The sequence below is a fragment of the Gracilinanus agilis genome, chromosome 1 (genome assembly GCF_016433145.1).
Source record: "Gracilinanus agilis isolate LMUSP501 chromosome 1, AgileGrace, whole genome shotgun sequence".
In the NCBI taxonomy this organism is placed as follows: domain Eukaryota; kingdom Metazoa; phylum Chordata; class Mammalia; order Didelphimorphia; family Didelphidae; genus Gracilinanus; species Gracilinanus agilis.
In genome coordinates, this window is record NC_058130.1 from 746,923,921 (window position 1) to 746,937,453 (window position 13,533).

At 35.1% G+C, this 13,533-nt stretch overlaps 1 protein-coding gene across 1 annotated transcript in view; it reads left to right on the top strand.

Annotated features, from left to right (window-relative positions):
• Nucleotides 1-13,533, top strand: part of SLC15A4 (solute carrier family 15 member 4) — a 34,457-nt gene that overhangs the window by 13,124 nt on the left and 7,800 nt on the right. The window contains exons 3-6 of the mRNA XM_044658732.1: nucleotides 6,159-6,327; nucleotides 6,929-7,006; nucleotides 7,732-7,900; nucleotides 12,498-12,653. Coding sequence (XP_044514667.1) covers nucleotides 6,159-6,327; nucleotides 6,929-7,006; nucleotides 7,732-7,900; nucleotides 12,498-12,653 — 572 coding nt within the window. The remainder of the gene's footprint in view (nucleotides 1-6,158; nucleotides 6,328-6,928; nucleotides 7,007-7,731; nucleotides 7,901-12,497; nucleotides 12,654-13,533) is intronic.

The following is a 13,533-nucleotide window of genomic DNA, read 5'->3' on the forward strand; positions in this document are numbered from 1 at the left end:
ACTGGTTTGAAATTTGAGTGGAACTTTCCAATCTGTATAGGTCCAGGTTTAGGTATAGGATTTAGAGTTTGTGGGTTAACCATCTCTTTATTCACTTAAACCAATTCTAAAAAGAATAGAGCTATCCATTAGCCTGGAAAAAAGCAGACATGCACAGTCCATTGTTTTCTGTGGAGTTTAGAGATGAGCAGCTTTAAAAAGTGGAATAGGTTCCATTAAGAAATAGCAAAGTTAAATTCTTGTTAGCAATTGAGGGTTATAAATATATAACTAAATCTAGAACATAGGAGCTTTGTAAATTCAAGTGTAATCATGCAGTTCAAAATGCAGATCATCTAAAGCTAAGAACCCAAGTCAGCATTCAAAGATAAAAGCAGAAAGGCAATTAAAAAATACAAAACAGGAGAATACTTAAGAATTAACTTAATATTGTATATGAGTTTGGTTAGAAGTTGGAATGACTAGGCAGCTCTTTTGACTTACACAGGCATTCTTACTTAAAGCCTAGCAGGAAAAAAGGAAGAAAATGAGTGGTTTTGTTCTTGGAAGATGGAGGAAAACAGAAGGGAGAACATTGTGTGCCCATCCTTTAAATGGACTTCCGAGGCAAGTAGGATCAGGAAGAAGAAAGTGCCAGGAAGAACATGGCAGCTCTTTATTAGCACAAGGATTGGGGTACTCATGGCATTTAGCACTGAAAGGGGCTTTGGGAATCACCAAGGCTAGTTTCTCCTTATTACAGAGGAGGAAATAGGCCTAAAGGAGTGAATCTACTTTGTATAAAGTTGTCTGGATGACTCTGGATACAACAGGCGGCCTAGTAGACTTGGACATTCAGTAGAGCTTGCTGAAGGTAAAGTAATGGAAACTTACTGTCTTTTGTATACAAGATGGTCAGAAAATGGCATCTTTTTTTTCCTTCTGTGTAGTCTGTTACCAAGAATATATATGTGTAAAATACATTTGGAATCATTTGAAGAATAACTTTGTCATATTTCTAACCTGTTTTCCATATTTTTAGTGAATAACCTGAGCATTTTGTGTTTGAATTTGAACTGGATTTCATTTACTATTGTAAATGGTAAATAGCCTCAGCTAGGTGGTGTATTGGATAGATACCTGGGGTCAGAAAGATTTGAATCCAAATCTGTCTTCTCAAATACTAGCTCTGTGATCCAGGGTAAACTTAATCTCTGCTCAAATTTAAAATGAGAGTAATAATAACACCTATCTCTCAGGGTTTCTATGAGAATCAAATGAAATAATGTTTGCAAAACATTTAAATGTACCTGTCACATAATAGGTGCTTAATAAATTCCTTGCTTCCTTCCTTCTTCCCTTCCTTTCTCCCTCCCTGATGTGCCTCAGTGGCAGCATATGTAGTTGTAAGACCATTTGGAAAGATAGAGGTAAAAGTAACGACTAGCTTGAGGTTGACTTTATCTCCTCCAAGCCAGTAGAAGGAATAAGAACTGATTCAGTAAGCAATTTCCAGTAAATGGTGACTCATAGCCAGAAAAATTAATGCATGTCTAGGAGCTGAAGAATTTACTTAGCATAAGGCCGAATCTTATTCTTTGGTAGAATAACATTTTAGCAATGGGGTTGGGGGGATGGGAGGGGAAGCATTTAAAGACATGATGATTTACATAGCATGATTTCTACCACTGCTTTACCATGTGATAAGGTTGATGGAAGTTGCTGGGGGAAACTATAGTGGCCTAGACCCACCAATTATTTGTGTTATCTTTCAGAAAGTAGCATATGACCTTCCTTATTGTTTTTGATTTAAGCATTTAAGAGCAGTGTACATTGTAGTCTTTTACCTAAGAATGGCATAATTGTACATATAATGTCAGTGTCAAAGTTAACCATATACATAGTATATGAGTGAGGGAAAGGAATTGTGAAAATATTTGTATCTGATTGGCAAGTGGCAGCAACCCCATTATCTGTATCTATTGACTTCTCTCCTTTGCTGGGATTTATTTTATAGTTAAATAAGTTTACATGGGCAGGAGGGAGAGGCAATTTAAGCCTGGTACTCTTTTCAGTGTCAATTTTTGATGTGTGGACCCAATGCTATATTGAGGATTTCCTGTTTATTTTATATTGTATTTATAGACAAAAGTAAAGTTCTGGTTAAGGCATTCACAGTATTTTTGTGTGTATGTGAAATTGCATGCCCTCATCACACAGGTATTCCAATGGCTTAGTGGGTAGAGTTGGCCTCAAATTTAGGAAGACTTGGGTAAAAGTCTTGCCTCTGACTTTTATCATTGCATTTAACTTACCTGCTCAATACTTCAGGCAACTCTCAAAATATCAGTTGCAGAACACTTGCCTGTCTTCAAATTGGTAGAGGTAGTTTCTTCACAGGGAATTCCCCACACCAGTGAAATAATATCCCAGAACAAAAATAAATAAGCAAGCAAATAAATAAAAACTTAGTGGGTAGTACAGATAAGATATAGTACAGTATCTTGATGCAGTACAGTACAGGTATAGTATAGATACTTGATATAGTATAGATTTTGCCATCAAAGGATGTATCTGTGAACATAATCCAAGAGGATTTAGTTACAAGGGAGATCTCATTATAAGGCAGTTTCCTCTCTAAGGCACCACTCCTTTTCTCCTTCCCCTTTCATGAATATTGAAATTGGACTTCAGTGTTTTTATATATTTATAGGCATGTATATTTGAAGTTTAGAATGGATTGGAAATTATAAAAAAATTGGCTTTGTAGCATAATCTGTAAAGCTTCCTTTTCTTGGTTGTCTCCAAGTTCTTTATATTTATATTTTAAATCTTTACTTTCTGTCTTAGTATCAGTTCTAAGACAGAAGAGTGGGAAGGGCCAGGCAATTGGGATTAAGTGCCTTGCTCACAGTTTCAGAGATGGGAATGTCTAAGGCTAGATTTGAACCCAGGTTCTTCTGACTCTAATTCTGGCACTCCATCCATTGTGCTACCTAGCTACTCCTCCATACATGTTTAAAACAAAGAATAAGATTATTTCTAGGGTATATGATATTTCTAGTGGAAATGATACATGTGTTAGAATATAATTAGAATTACCTATATAGTATGATGCTTACCAAATGTATCTGTAATTCATTGATTATTTTGGTAGCAAAGTAACCTCTGGGTTTATCTCAAACTCTTCTTCACAGTTGTGAATGATGAATAACTGTAATGTCAACAGTTCCCCAAGATAGGATACTACATATGTGCATTAGAATAAGGAGTCAAAATGTGAGAGCCAGTTCAATTCAGTTAACAAGTATTCATTAAGTGCCTGATGTATACCTTACCCTGAGCCAGACATAGCAAAGAAAAAAAAAGACCAAGGTAAAAAGTGCTTTCAAAGGGTGGTGTGTTTTGATAATTTTTTTTTCTCATTTATTTTAGACTGAGGGAAAAGGAGACTTAACTACATACAAAACTGTGGTTTTCCTTGCTGAGGGAAAGAGTCTCTTAATTCTCATGCATGAGGGTCTGGAGAAGAGAGGGGGCAGTTTTGCAGGGAGGAAAATTCTTATTTTTTTTTATCTAACAAAACAAAGAAATTAATATGAACCCACTCAATAAACTATGAGTGAAAGAATAAAAACTTTTGAAACAGCTTTTTGATTATTCCTTATTGCTCCCCTTTGGTTCTCTTTACCACTTCCCCTTATATTTTCATTTTTTTTAACTCTTACCTTCTGCTTTAGGATGGATACTAAGTATTGGTTTCAAGGCAGAAGAGAAGTAAGGGTTAGGCATTGGGGGGTTTAAGTGACTTGCCCAGAATCACTCTGCTAGAAAGCGTTTGAGACTAGATCCTGTCTACTGAGCCACCTAGTTGCCCCCATCTTTTACTTTTAATTTAAAAAACAGTTACAGCATAGCTCCTAATGTGCTGTTTTTGCTTTAGCATGTTTTCATATGTAATATTTTCCCATAGTGTGTGTGTGTGTGTGTGTGTGTGTGTGTGTGTGTGTGTGTGTGTGTGTGTTCCTCCAATTGGTCATTTGTAATGGTGGTAGCTATTGCATTCAGTTACACTGATATATCATCATTAGTATAGCCATTTTCTCATTTGGATATTTATCATTTACCTCCTATAGCTAGTAAACATTGAAGAGGAGAAAGGATTGTCGGTTAGTCCTCAATATTTATTAAACACTTACTCTGTGGTAGGTGCTGAAGATAGAAATAAAAGTGAAACATTTTCTTTTTTTTTAAGAAACTATATTCTCTAGGTAGAAAATATGTACATAAGTATATATATGCATATATTTATATGTGTATGTATGTAAAATTTGTATAAAATTTGTACAATGTAATTTTTTGAGGGAGAGGCCTGCATAGCTGGAATGATCAGGAAAGACTTCATGGAGAAGATAATTGGGTATCCTCAGCCATGTCTAGCACTAATATGGTAAACCCCTGGAAGTGGAGGCCACTAGGCGGTCTAAAGAAAGGTGAAGTGACCCGGGTCAGAGATTCTGCACACGTGTTGGAGATGAGTGACTTGATCATCCTGAATGAGATAGACCCAGTTTCAAACAAAAAGAGCAAACAGAGAAAATAGTACTTGAGATGAATTTTGAAGGAGATATGTGATTCTAACAGCCAAGGGTAAAATTAGAACATTTAAGATATGAGGGACACCTGATACAAAGGCATGTGGCGGGGTAGGTGATCAAATGTTGTATTTGTGGAATAATAAGGAGGCCAGTTGGTTAGACCACAGAGTGTATGGAAGAAAGCACTGTGTAATAAGACTGGAAAGACAGATTGGGACTAAGGTGCAAAATTTAATGCCATTTAAATTGTGGCCAAAAATGCAGCCAAAAAAGCTACGATTTAAATGCCAAGCAGAAGAATAGCTATTTGATCCTGTAGCCATAGTGCCATATAAATTGGAGTTTATAGAGCATATGGGTGACTTAATGAGTCCTGTGTTTTAAGAAACCCATTGTCATCTGTTTTCGGGATAGATGAGAGACTTGAGACAGGCTATTGAATTTGATCTAGGGAAGAATGAATCAGGATGGTGATCATGTATGTAGAGAGAGGGGAACAGATTCAATAGATATTGCAGAGGTAGAGGTATTACGATTTGTCAACTAATTGGATATGTGGGTTGAAAGAGATTAAGGAATCAAGCATGATTCACTTGTTACTGGAAGGCTGATAGTGCCCTTGATAGAAAATAGGGCAATTCAGAAAAAGTATAGGGTTTAGGGTAGTGGTTCCCAAACTTTTTTGGCCTACCGCCCCCTTTCCAGAAAAAAATATTACTTAGCGCCCCCTGTCACATACTATTCACCGCCCTAAAATGCACCTGTGGCCATTACTGCCCCCCCTGGATCACTGCAACACTCACCAGGGGGTGGTGTCGCCCACTTTGGTAATCACTGGTTTAGGGTATGGGAGAAAATGAGAGGATTGGAGTTGGATATAGAAATCTGAGAATCACCTGCATAGAGAATATAATTGAAGCTATGATGAGATCACTTAATGAGAAAAGAGGAAGAAGAGAGAGAGAGAGAAAAAAGAAAAGCAACCAATAATAATAGTTGGCATTAATGTGCTTTATGGTTTGCAATGCTCTTTATGGGTTTTACCTCATTTTTCACAACACTGAGATAGGTGCTATTATTACCCCCTCTTTACAAATGAAGAAATCAAGGCAGACAGAGGCAGAGTCACTTGCCCAGGATCACAGTTAGTAATTGTTTCAACTTGGATTTGAACTCAAACCTTCCTGACTCTCGGGAGCTGGCTTAGGGTATCTCTTCTATACATTAACTAAACCAGAGAGTTGGACACAATCAACTAAAAGTAGAGAGACTGCCTTCTTAATAATATATAACTGTTAAAAGAGTTTTGGAGCTTCTTAATGATGACAGTTATTACATAATGCACTTTTACTATTGGGACCATTTCTTTGAAAGGTGGTATAATATTTATATACGTAACCATAGGAAAGAAAAAATGGGACTGTTACCTCTTAGGGGGCACAGTGTAGTAAATATGAATGTGGAATCCACAAATGTATGTAGTAAAATATAATCAAGAATATTCCATTCTCCAAATTTTTTTCTACATTCATTTAGCTATAGAATAATATTAAACTAATTCCTGTATTTTATTTCCCAAAGAGAAACCATTGGAGTATTTCAGCAGTCTCATAAACAAAGTCTATTTGATTCATGTAAAATGTCCCGTGGAGGGCCATTTACAGAAGATAAAGTGGAAGATGTAAAAGCCCTAGTCAAGATTATCCCGGTTTTCTTGGCTTTGATACCTTACTGGACAGTATATTTTCAAGTGAGTGGAAACAAGTAGAATAATTTGCTTCAATTCCCTATGAGGGCCATTCTAATCCTTTACCTTGTCTATAAAACAATACTTTAGATATAGTATAGGTCAGTAGACAGTAGTTAACATAAGGAAACAAAAAATTCAAGTCAGCCTGTTGGAATAACCTTGATGAGGCTCTTACCCAGACTTCATCTATAATGTCATTGAACAGATATAATGTAATCTAGGTGTTATCTTGTCAACTTTCTGCAAGAAAGATTGCAATCCAGTTATAAAAACCCTAAAATTCACCTCTTCTGCTCAAATACTAATTTGGCCCTTAGAGCTTTTTTAGGCCTGTTCCTCTCATCAGAGGATGTACATTAGTACATTAGTACTTTTTCAAAATAGTTTTCTTCTTCATATTTGCTTAATGTGCCTGATTCACTTGCTTCTCCTTCCTTTCATTTCTTGACCATTTTCTGTTTCATGGGTCATAGTTGAATCTCTTTGATTGCTTAGCCTGACCCCTTTTTTGTAGGGATTTATGTGGATATATATCTGTAGGGGAGTCATAATTGCATCTTTAAAACCTTTTCTTAATGTCACATCTTTTTATTATACCTAGATGCAGACAACATATGTTTTGCAGAGTCTTCATTTGAGAATTCCAGAAATTTCAAGTATCACAACTACTCCACATACGGTAAATAAAGCCATAATTAGAAATTATATCAATTATGAAACCTTTGTCTCTGTATCAAACTGGGATTAACAGTGCTAAAGAGAAATAAAGCTATTCTAGGTGAATTGGTACATTTGCTCAGGCAGCATGGTTTTTTGCTTTGTTTCTACAAATAAAAGTCAAAGTGTGGATTCTGCTATTTTAGGGAGTGGTATGTGGTATAGTTGTTGGTGGTAGATTTGTAGTGGAGAGCTAACTGAGGCATGCTGTATTCCTTAAACATCTCTGCACTATGCCTGAACACTGGAGTAGGGTCAGCTAGATCATACCTGGTGTTGTTTAGTTTGGCAGAATAGTAGTAAATTGAGTTTGTGGTATTAATTGTATCTCTTGCCTGGAGGATCACTTCTTTCATCTAGGTACCTAGACCTGAAGGAAAGCTGACATTTCACAAAAATGCATAGATGTAGTAGTGTTTCACAGAGTAAGAGCAAATTCATATAAAAGTGCAATAAGCATGGTACTAATTTGCTTTATTGCTAAATATTTTTTCCTACTATAAAATACTTGTTTCTTAACTGTACCATTATGAAATAAATCACAAATAAATATGTACTTGGTAGTAATGTGACTCAAAAAATGTACTTGTTTGCAAGAATTTCTTCCTTGTTAAAAAAAAGATATATAATTTACATTTTGATAATTTAGATACCTTTGTACCTTCTGTCTCCATTTTAATTGTCCAGTTTCCAGCAGCCTGGCTGACTATGTTCGATGCATTGCTTATTCTGGTCCTTATACCTGTAAAGGATAAATTGGTAGATCCTATTTTGAAGAGAAATGGTTTGCTGCCATCATCTTTAAGAAGGATTGCAGTTGGCATGTTCTTTGTCATGTGCTCAGCCTTAGCTGCAGGTAAGAATATGTCAGTAGTACGCAGAACCTGACTCACATTTCAGTTCTAAAGGAACTTTTTGCTACAAATACCCAGACCATATATCAATGATGGTGGCAGGTGAGTGGCATGACAGGTTTGTGCCCTACTTAGTATATTCTCTAAAACTCATATCGTAGAATATAGTAATTTGACTCTATACTTTTAGGAGGGGGTTGAATAGTATATATTAGGAAACAAAATGGGTTTTTTTCTCCTCTTAAATAATACATAAAGAAAGAAGAAAGGAAACAAATATTTATGTACCCTAATATCTGGGAATTAGATTAGAAAATTCTCTGGAGACTGTAACTTAATTTATAATTATTTATTAAATAATAAAAAGTGGGCCACAGAAAAAGAGGATCTCCAGCCATTTGTGGCCAACTGCCTTGCCTTTTCTGCCCAGAGCCGAGACCCGAGAGCCAGGGCTACCTTCTAGCTCTGGATTCCCAGGAAAAAAATTTCCCCACTTCCTCCCCATACTACAATTTATACTCTTCATGACTTTACTTTCCAGAATTCCTTTAAATCTTTTTATCTTTAAATCTGGGCAAGAGGTAAGGGTCTTCTGGATGCCATAAGTCATGAGCCTTTTAGAATGGCTGCAGAGTGGCATGTCCACATTTTTTCTACCCTACTATCTTAAGAGGCTTGTTTACAGATAAACAAAAAGCTCTACTCCTTTCTTATTCAACCCTAGGGTGAGGGTAGAAGCAAAGTTATAGATTCAATCTTAAGATTAAATCTTTCCCTCCCATAGGTTGTCTTGGAGTACCAAAGAAATTGTACAGACTAGTGTTGAATCTCCACATTCTCATTTGGTCTTTGTAATAACCCTAGTTGGTTGTTGCTATTATTATTCCCATTTTACAGATGAGGAAACAAGCACATAGAGGTTAAGTAACTTGCTCCAGGTCTCATAGTTCTTAAGTGTCTGAGGTCAGATTTGAATTCAGGTCTTTCTGACTCAAGCCCCTACATTTTATTCACTGTATCACCTCTGTGGCTTTAGATCGTTTTATTCCTCTAGGAGATAGGCATATTTTTTTTTTACAATAACAATAATAATAAATAACATTTATATAGATCTTTAAGGTTTACATCCATGACTTCATTTGAGAGTCAATTCCACAAGGTATGTAGTACAACTATGATTATTGCCATTATACAGATGAGGAAACTGAAGTTTAGAGAGATTAAGGGGATTACTCATGATCCAGGGTCATCCTGAACAAAAACCTGACTAATCTGGAGCACTACCTCTGTCCAGTAGAGAAAGTGTGTGTGTTAGTAAGTGCTAAAGAGACTTAGGAAGGGAGGAATGTTAATTTGTTGCAGGGGATGGCTATGTTTAGTGCAGTAGATGAGTCTTTAAGGGGTTTCTACATTATCTCTGAAGTAATTCCACAGAGTTGTAATAGAACACTAAAGAAAACATTTTCTCTTTGCTGGCAGCAAATGCAATTATGCTAGATTTTTATAAATAAGCTCGTGATTTTAATTAACATATCATGTATCTTGAGTGGTTATCACTCAGTTGTCTCCTATTTGTGTTTGGAATATTATTGTAGTAATATTTGGGAGTGAATATTCTCTAAAAATGTGAGGACATAAAAAATGAAAAGATATCCCAGAATAACTAACCATTAATCATCCATTTTGAAGGACTTACGCATAGGAATGCTGCTGCTTTAGTATTTGACATAGGTTTGGAAGAAATATGAATATAGTCATAATGGCAGCACACAGGTGAACCTTTTTATGCTTTTATACTTGAAGGATCTATGATGTCAACATCAGGAAGTCCTCTAACTCAGATCTCTTGAATTAATAAGTTCTAAGGAGTTAGTTGTCTGATACACAAAGTGATTAGGGAGTTTGCTCAGGGTCAGACAGTGAGTATCTGGGGTGGGATTTTGAACACAAATCTAAGGGAATCTAAGTCCAGTACTTTATTCACTATATCAGGGGTTCTTAACTTTAGGTTCTGTATTTTTATTTACAATTTTTTGTATTTTATTTTGTACATGTAAAAAGTTACTCTGAGAAGGAGTCCACCAGACTACCCGGGATGTGAAGGATACCAGAGGGGTTAAGAAACCCTTTGTATGTACTACATTGAAGGACTTACTTCATATGGATAGTGGATCATTAAATGGTGAAAACTTCTGTCTTGACTATCTCTTATTCTTGGTCAGCAGTGAGATTAATGGAAACAACAAATATAAATACATTTGTCCTGCAAAAGGATGTTTCTTATAAGAATTCCTTTTTGCTTAATCGATTAAATTCATATTTTATATATATATATATATATATATACATATATATATATATATATATATATATAGTTGCACTAAGGGTTTTTTACCTCCTGTCTTAGAATCAATACTAAGTCTTTCTTCTTGACACCAGGCCTATCTCTTAATCTACTGTGCCACCTAGCTGCCCCTACTAGGATGTTTTTAAAGTTGTTGTATTTTTTGTTTTTTTTTTTGTGAGAAGGAAAGAGATTTTCTATGCTAATATCATGTCAAGGTTTTAGATGGTCTTTTAATCCCACAAAAATTGTGTATGTATGCCAAAAGTAACAAGGTAAATAGTAAAAATGTACCCTGTTATCTGATGGATAGAACTGAGGAAATGTTTCACAGAATCACAGAATTGTAAGTGACCTTAAAGGCCACCTCATCCAATCTATGTTAGACTTGTTTATATNTATATATACACATATATATATATATATAGTTGCACTAAGGGTTTTTTACCTCCTGTCTTAGAATCAATACTAAGTCTTTCTTCTTGACACCAGGCCTATCTCTTAATCTACTGTGCCACCTAGCTGCCCCTACTAGGATGTTTTTAAAGTTGTTGTGTTTTTTGTTTTTTTTTTGTGAGAAGGAAAGAGATTTTCTATGCTAATATCATGTCATGGTTTTAGATGGTCTTTTAATCCCACAAAAATTGTGTATGTATGCCAAAAGTAACAAGGTAAATAGTAAAAATGTACCCTGTTATCTGATGGATAGAACTGAGGAAACGTTTCACAGAATCACAGAATTGTAAGTGACCTTAAAGGCCACCTCATCCAATCTATGTTAGACTTGTTTATATTTGAACCAGAATACTTTTCACAATTGATCTGTCAAATGGTCTTTTAGCCTAGTAAATGCTGAAAACTGTGATGGGAAATCCTCTGTTACTTGAGGTGACCTGTTCTACATTTGGGTAGCTCAACTAGTTAGAACTTTTTTCCTCACATCAAGCTGAAATTTGCCTTTTAGAAGTTTTCCTCTTGCCCTTAGTTTTACCCTCTGGGGCTAAGCAGAACTAGTTTAATCACTATTCAGGATGACAAACCTTGAAAGTGTGTGTAGGAGAATTTTTATTTTTCTAGATAACCCAGGCCAAAAATGTAGCTATTATAAGATATTTAACTTGGAAGACTGATTTTAGAGAAATATGTACACACTTGACATGTATGTAACATAGCACATAAACATATACATTTAACTTGGGATTGTGTATAATTAAATGGTTCCATCTCCCTTCAGAGGATCTCATTTGACTTCTGCTATAGAGCTTATCAATCTATACTAGAAATTAATAAATGGAGTCTTGGCTTGGTGGCATCAAGTTCCACAGGTTTTCATCCCAAACATAGAGGGCTTGTGAGGGTGGAACAATCTAACCAAGCATCTATGTTGACAAATAATTCATGTCTTAGTTTTCTAGTTTGAATTGAATCATGTTTGGTGCTACCCCTGTGCAAAGTTGTATCTGACAATTTTTCTTTCATTCAATTTTTTGGTGATGAAAGAAAGTAGGAAGTAAAGAGCATATGTTAATGGAATTAGATCAACCATCAGAAAGCCATTTCCATTTACACAGAAGTCAGTTAAAAGGAGCAGTTTTTTGATGTACTAATTTCTTGAGGTTACAGTATTTATAGGCTTACTTAAAATGTAAGAACTTCAGTTGCATATCCTTTTACCATTTTCTGTTTCCTTTATTATAAAGTATCAATTCTCAATTAGAATTGGAATAAAAGGGAGATTCTAGACTACCTAGACCACCCCTCTCTTTTATTACTCTGTCCTAAAGAGCAGCTATTTACAATATACATATAAGTACATAGTATATTACAAAGTTGCTTCACTGAGTAAAATTTAGATCTTCTCATGCCATTACCAATGAATTTATAAATTTAAAAGATAGATTTTCTTTGGATCTCTGCTTCCCTATATGTCAGAGAATGCTTTTTGAAGACTAGGAGTAGAGAGAGAAAAGAGTACTTTCTATTTGGATATATAGTTTTTTTAGTTAAAATGGCAGTAAGAGGGTAGCATGAGAAAAGTAGAGTAAGCAATAGAATGTTATTCCAGAAATGTCTAGAACTACATGTTAAGAAATCTGAGTGACTAGCACATAACTACTTTTTTTATTTCAGTTTTGATATATAATGCTTATATGAAAAAGGAGTGGGGCTAGGTAAAGATTACCAGTCAACTTCTTCTGCTTCTAAATATCATTTACAAACAAATGAACAAAAAACCCTTGCATTTTTAATTCTAGGAATTTTAGAGAGTAAAAGACTGGACCTTGTGAAGGAGAAAACAATTAATCAGACAATTGGAAATGTCATCTACCATGCTGCTGATTTGCCAATATGGTGGCAGGTTCCACAGTATGTGTTGATTGGAATGAGTGAAATTTTTGCAAGTATAGCTGGTAAGTCTTGTTACAAATTCAGCAAATGGACTCCAAGTATCTTTACAAGTTTGCCAATTGAATTATTGCAAATTATTGCAAATACATTAAGGCCTATTGTTACATACCTATATGCTGTTCCCTTAAAATGTATAGTTTACAAAGAATTTTTATAAATTCTCCTGTCATACATATATAACTTTTTGGCCAAAGAAATACCCTTGTTTTTTAAGTTAAGTTTTGAAGTTTGCTCTTATTTTTTTTAATGCATAGTTTTTTTTATTAAATGAGTATATCAGATGTAAAGAACTTTTTTACTTTTATAGTATGAGATTATGTTGGGGGAGGGGATATTTTATCTAAGTAGAAAATATGTCCCCTGTCGGGTATCCTTTTGTGAACGTTTAAAATTTTTGATAGATTATATACTCTCTTTAAAATCACATGCTTATGCCTGGATTCCCCTGTAAATAGATAATAGAACTTTTCTAAATTTAATCACCACACTTTACCAAAACTTGTTTGCAGGTTCCACTTGATTAATGCCAACCTGTATTAATGCCAACTTGTAGCTGCTCTACAAGTAAGTCTTAGGAGTGGTATTTTTCCCTTATATAAAAGGTGGAAAGAATATTTGTTTGAAAAAGTTGACTGACTTCCCTTACTGAAAAGGATGGAATATTAATTAGCAAAACAAAACAGCAGACATCAAGGTTTTTGATATGGTTGGGATGGTAATGACTTGATTTTTCTCTTCTATAAATTTACTTATGGTTTAAGAAAAGGCAAGAAACCAGACTTTGAAACCTCCCCACCATTTTTTAAGACTCAGCACTCTTTAAAAATGATTTTTTTTAGCTGAATTTTAACACCAGTAAGAAGGTAGTGAGAGTACTCCTAG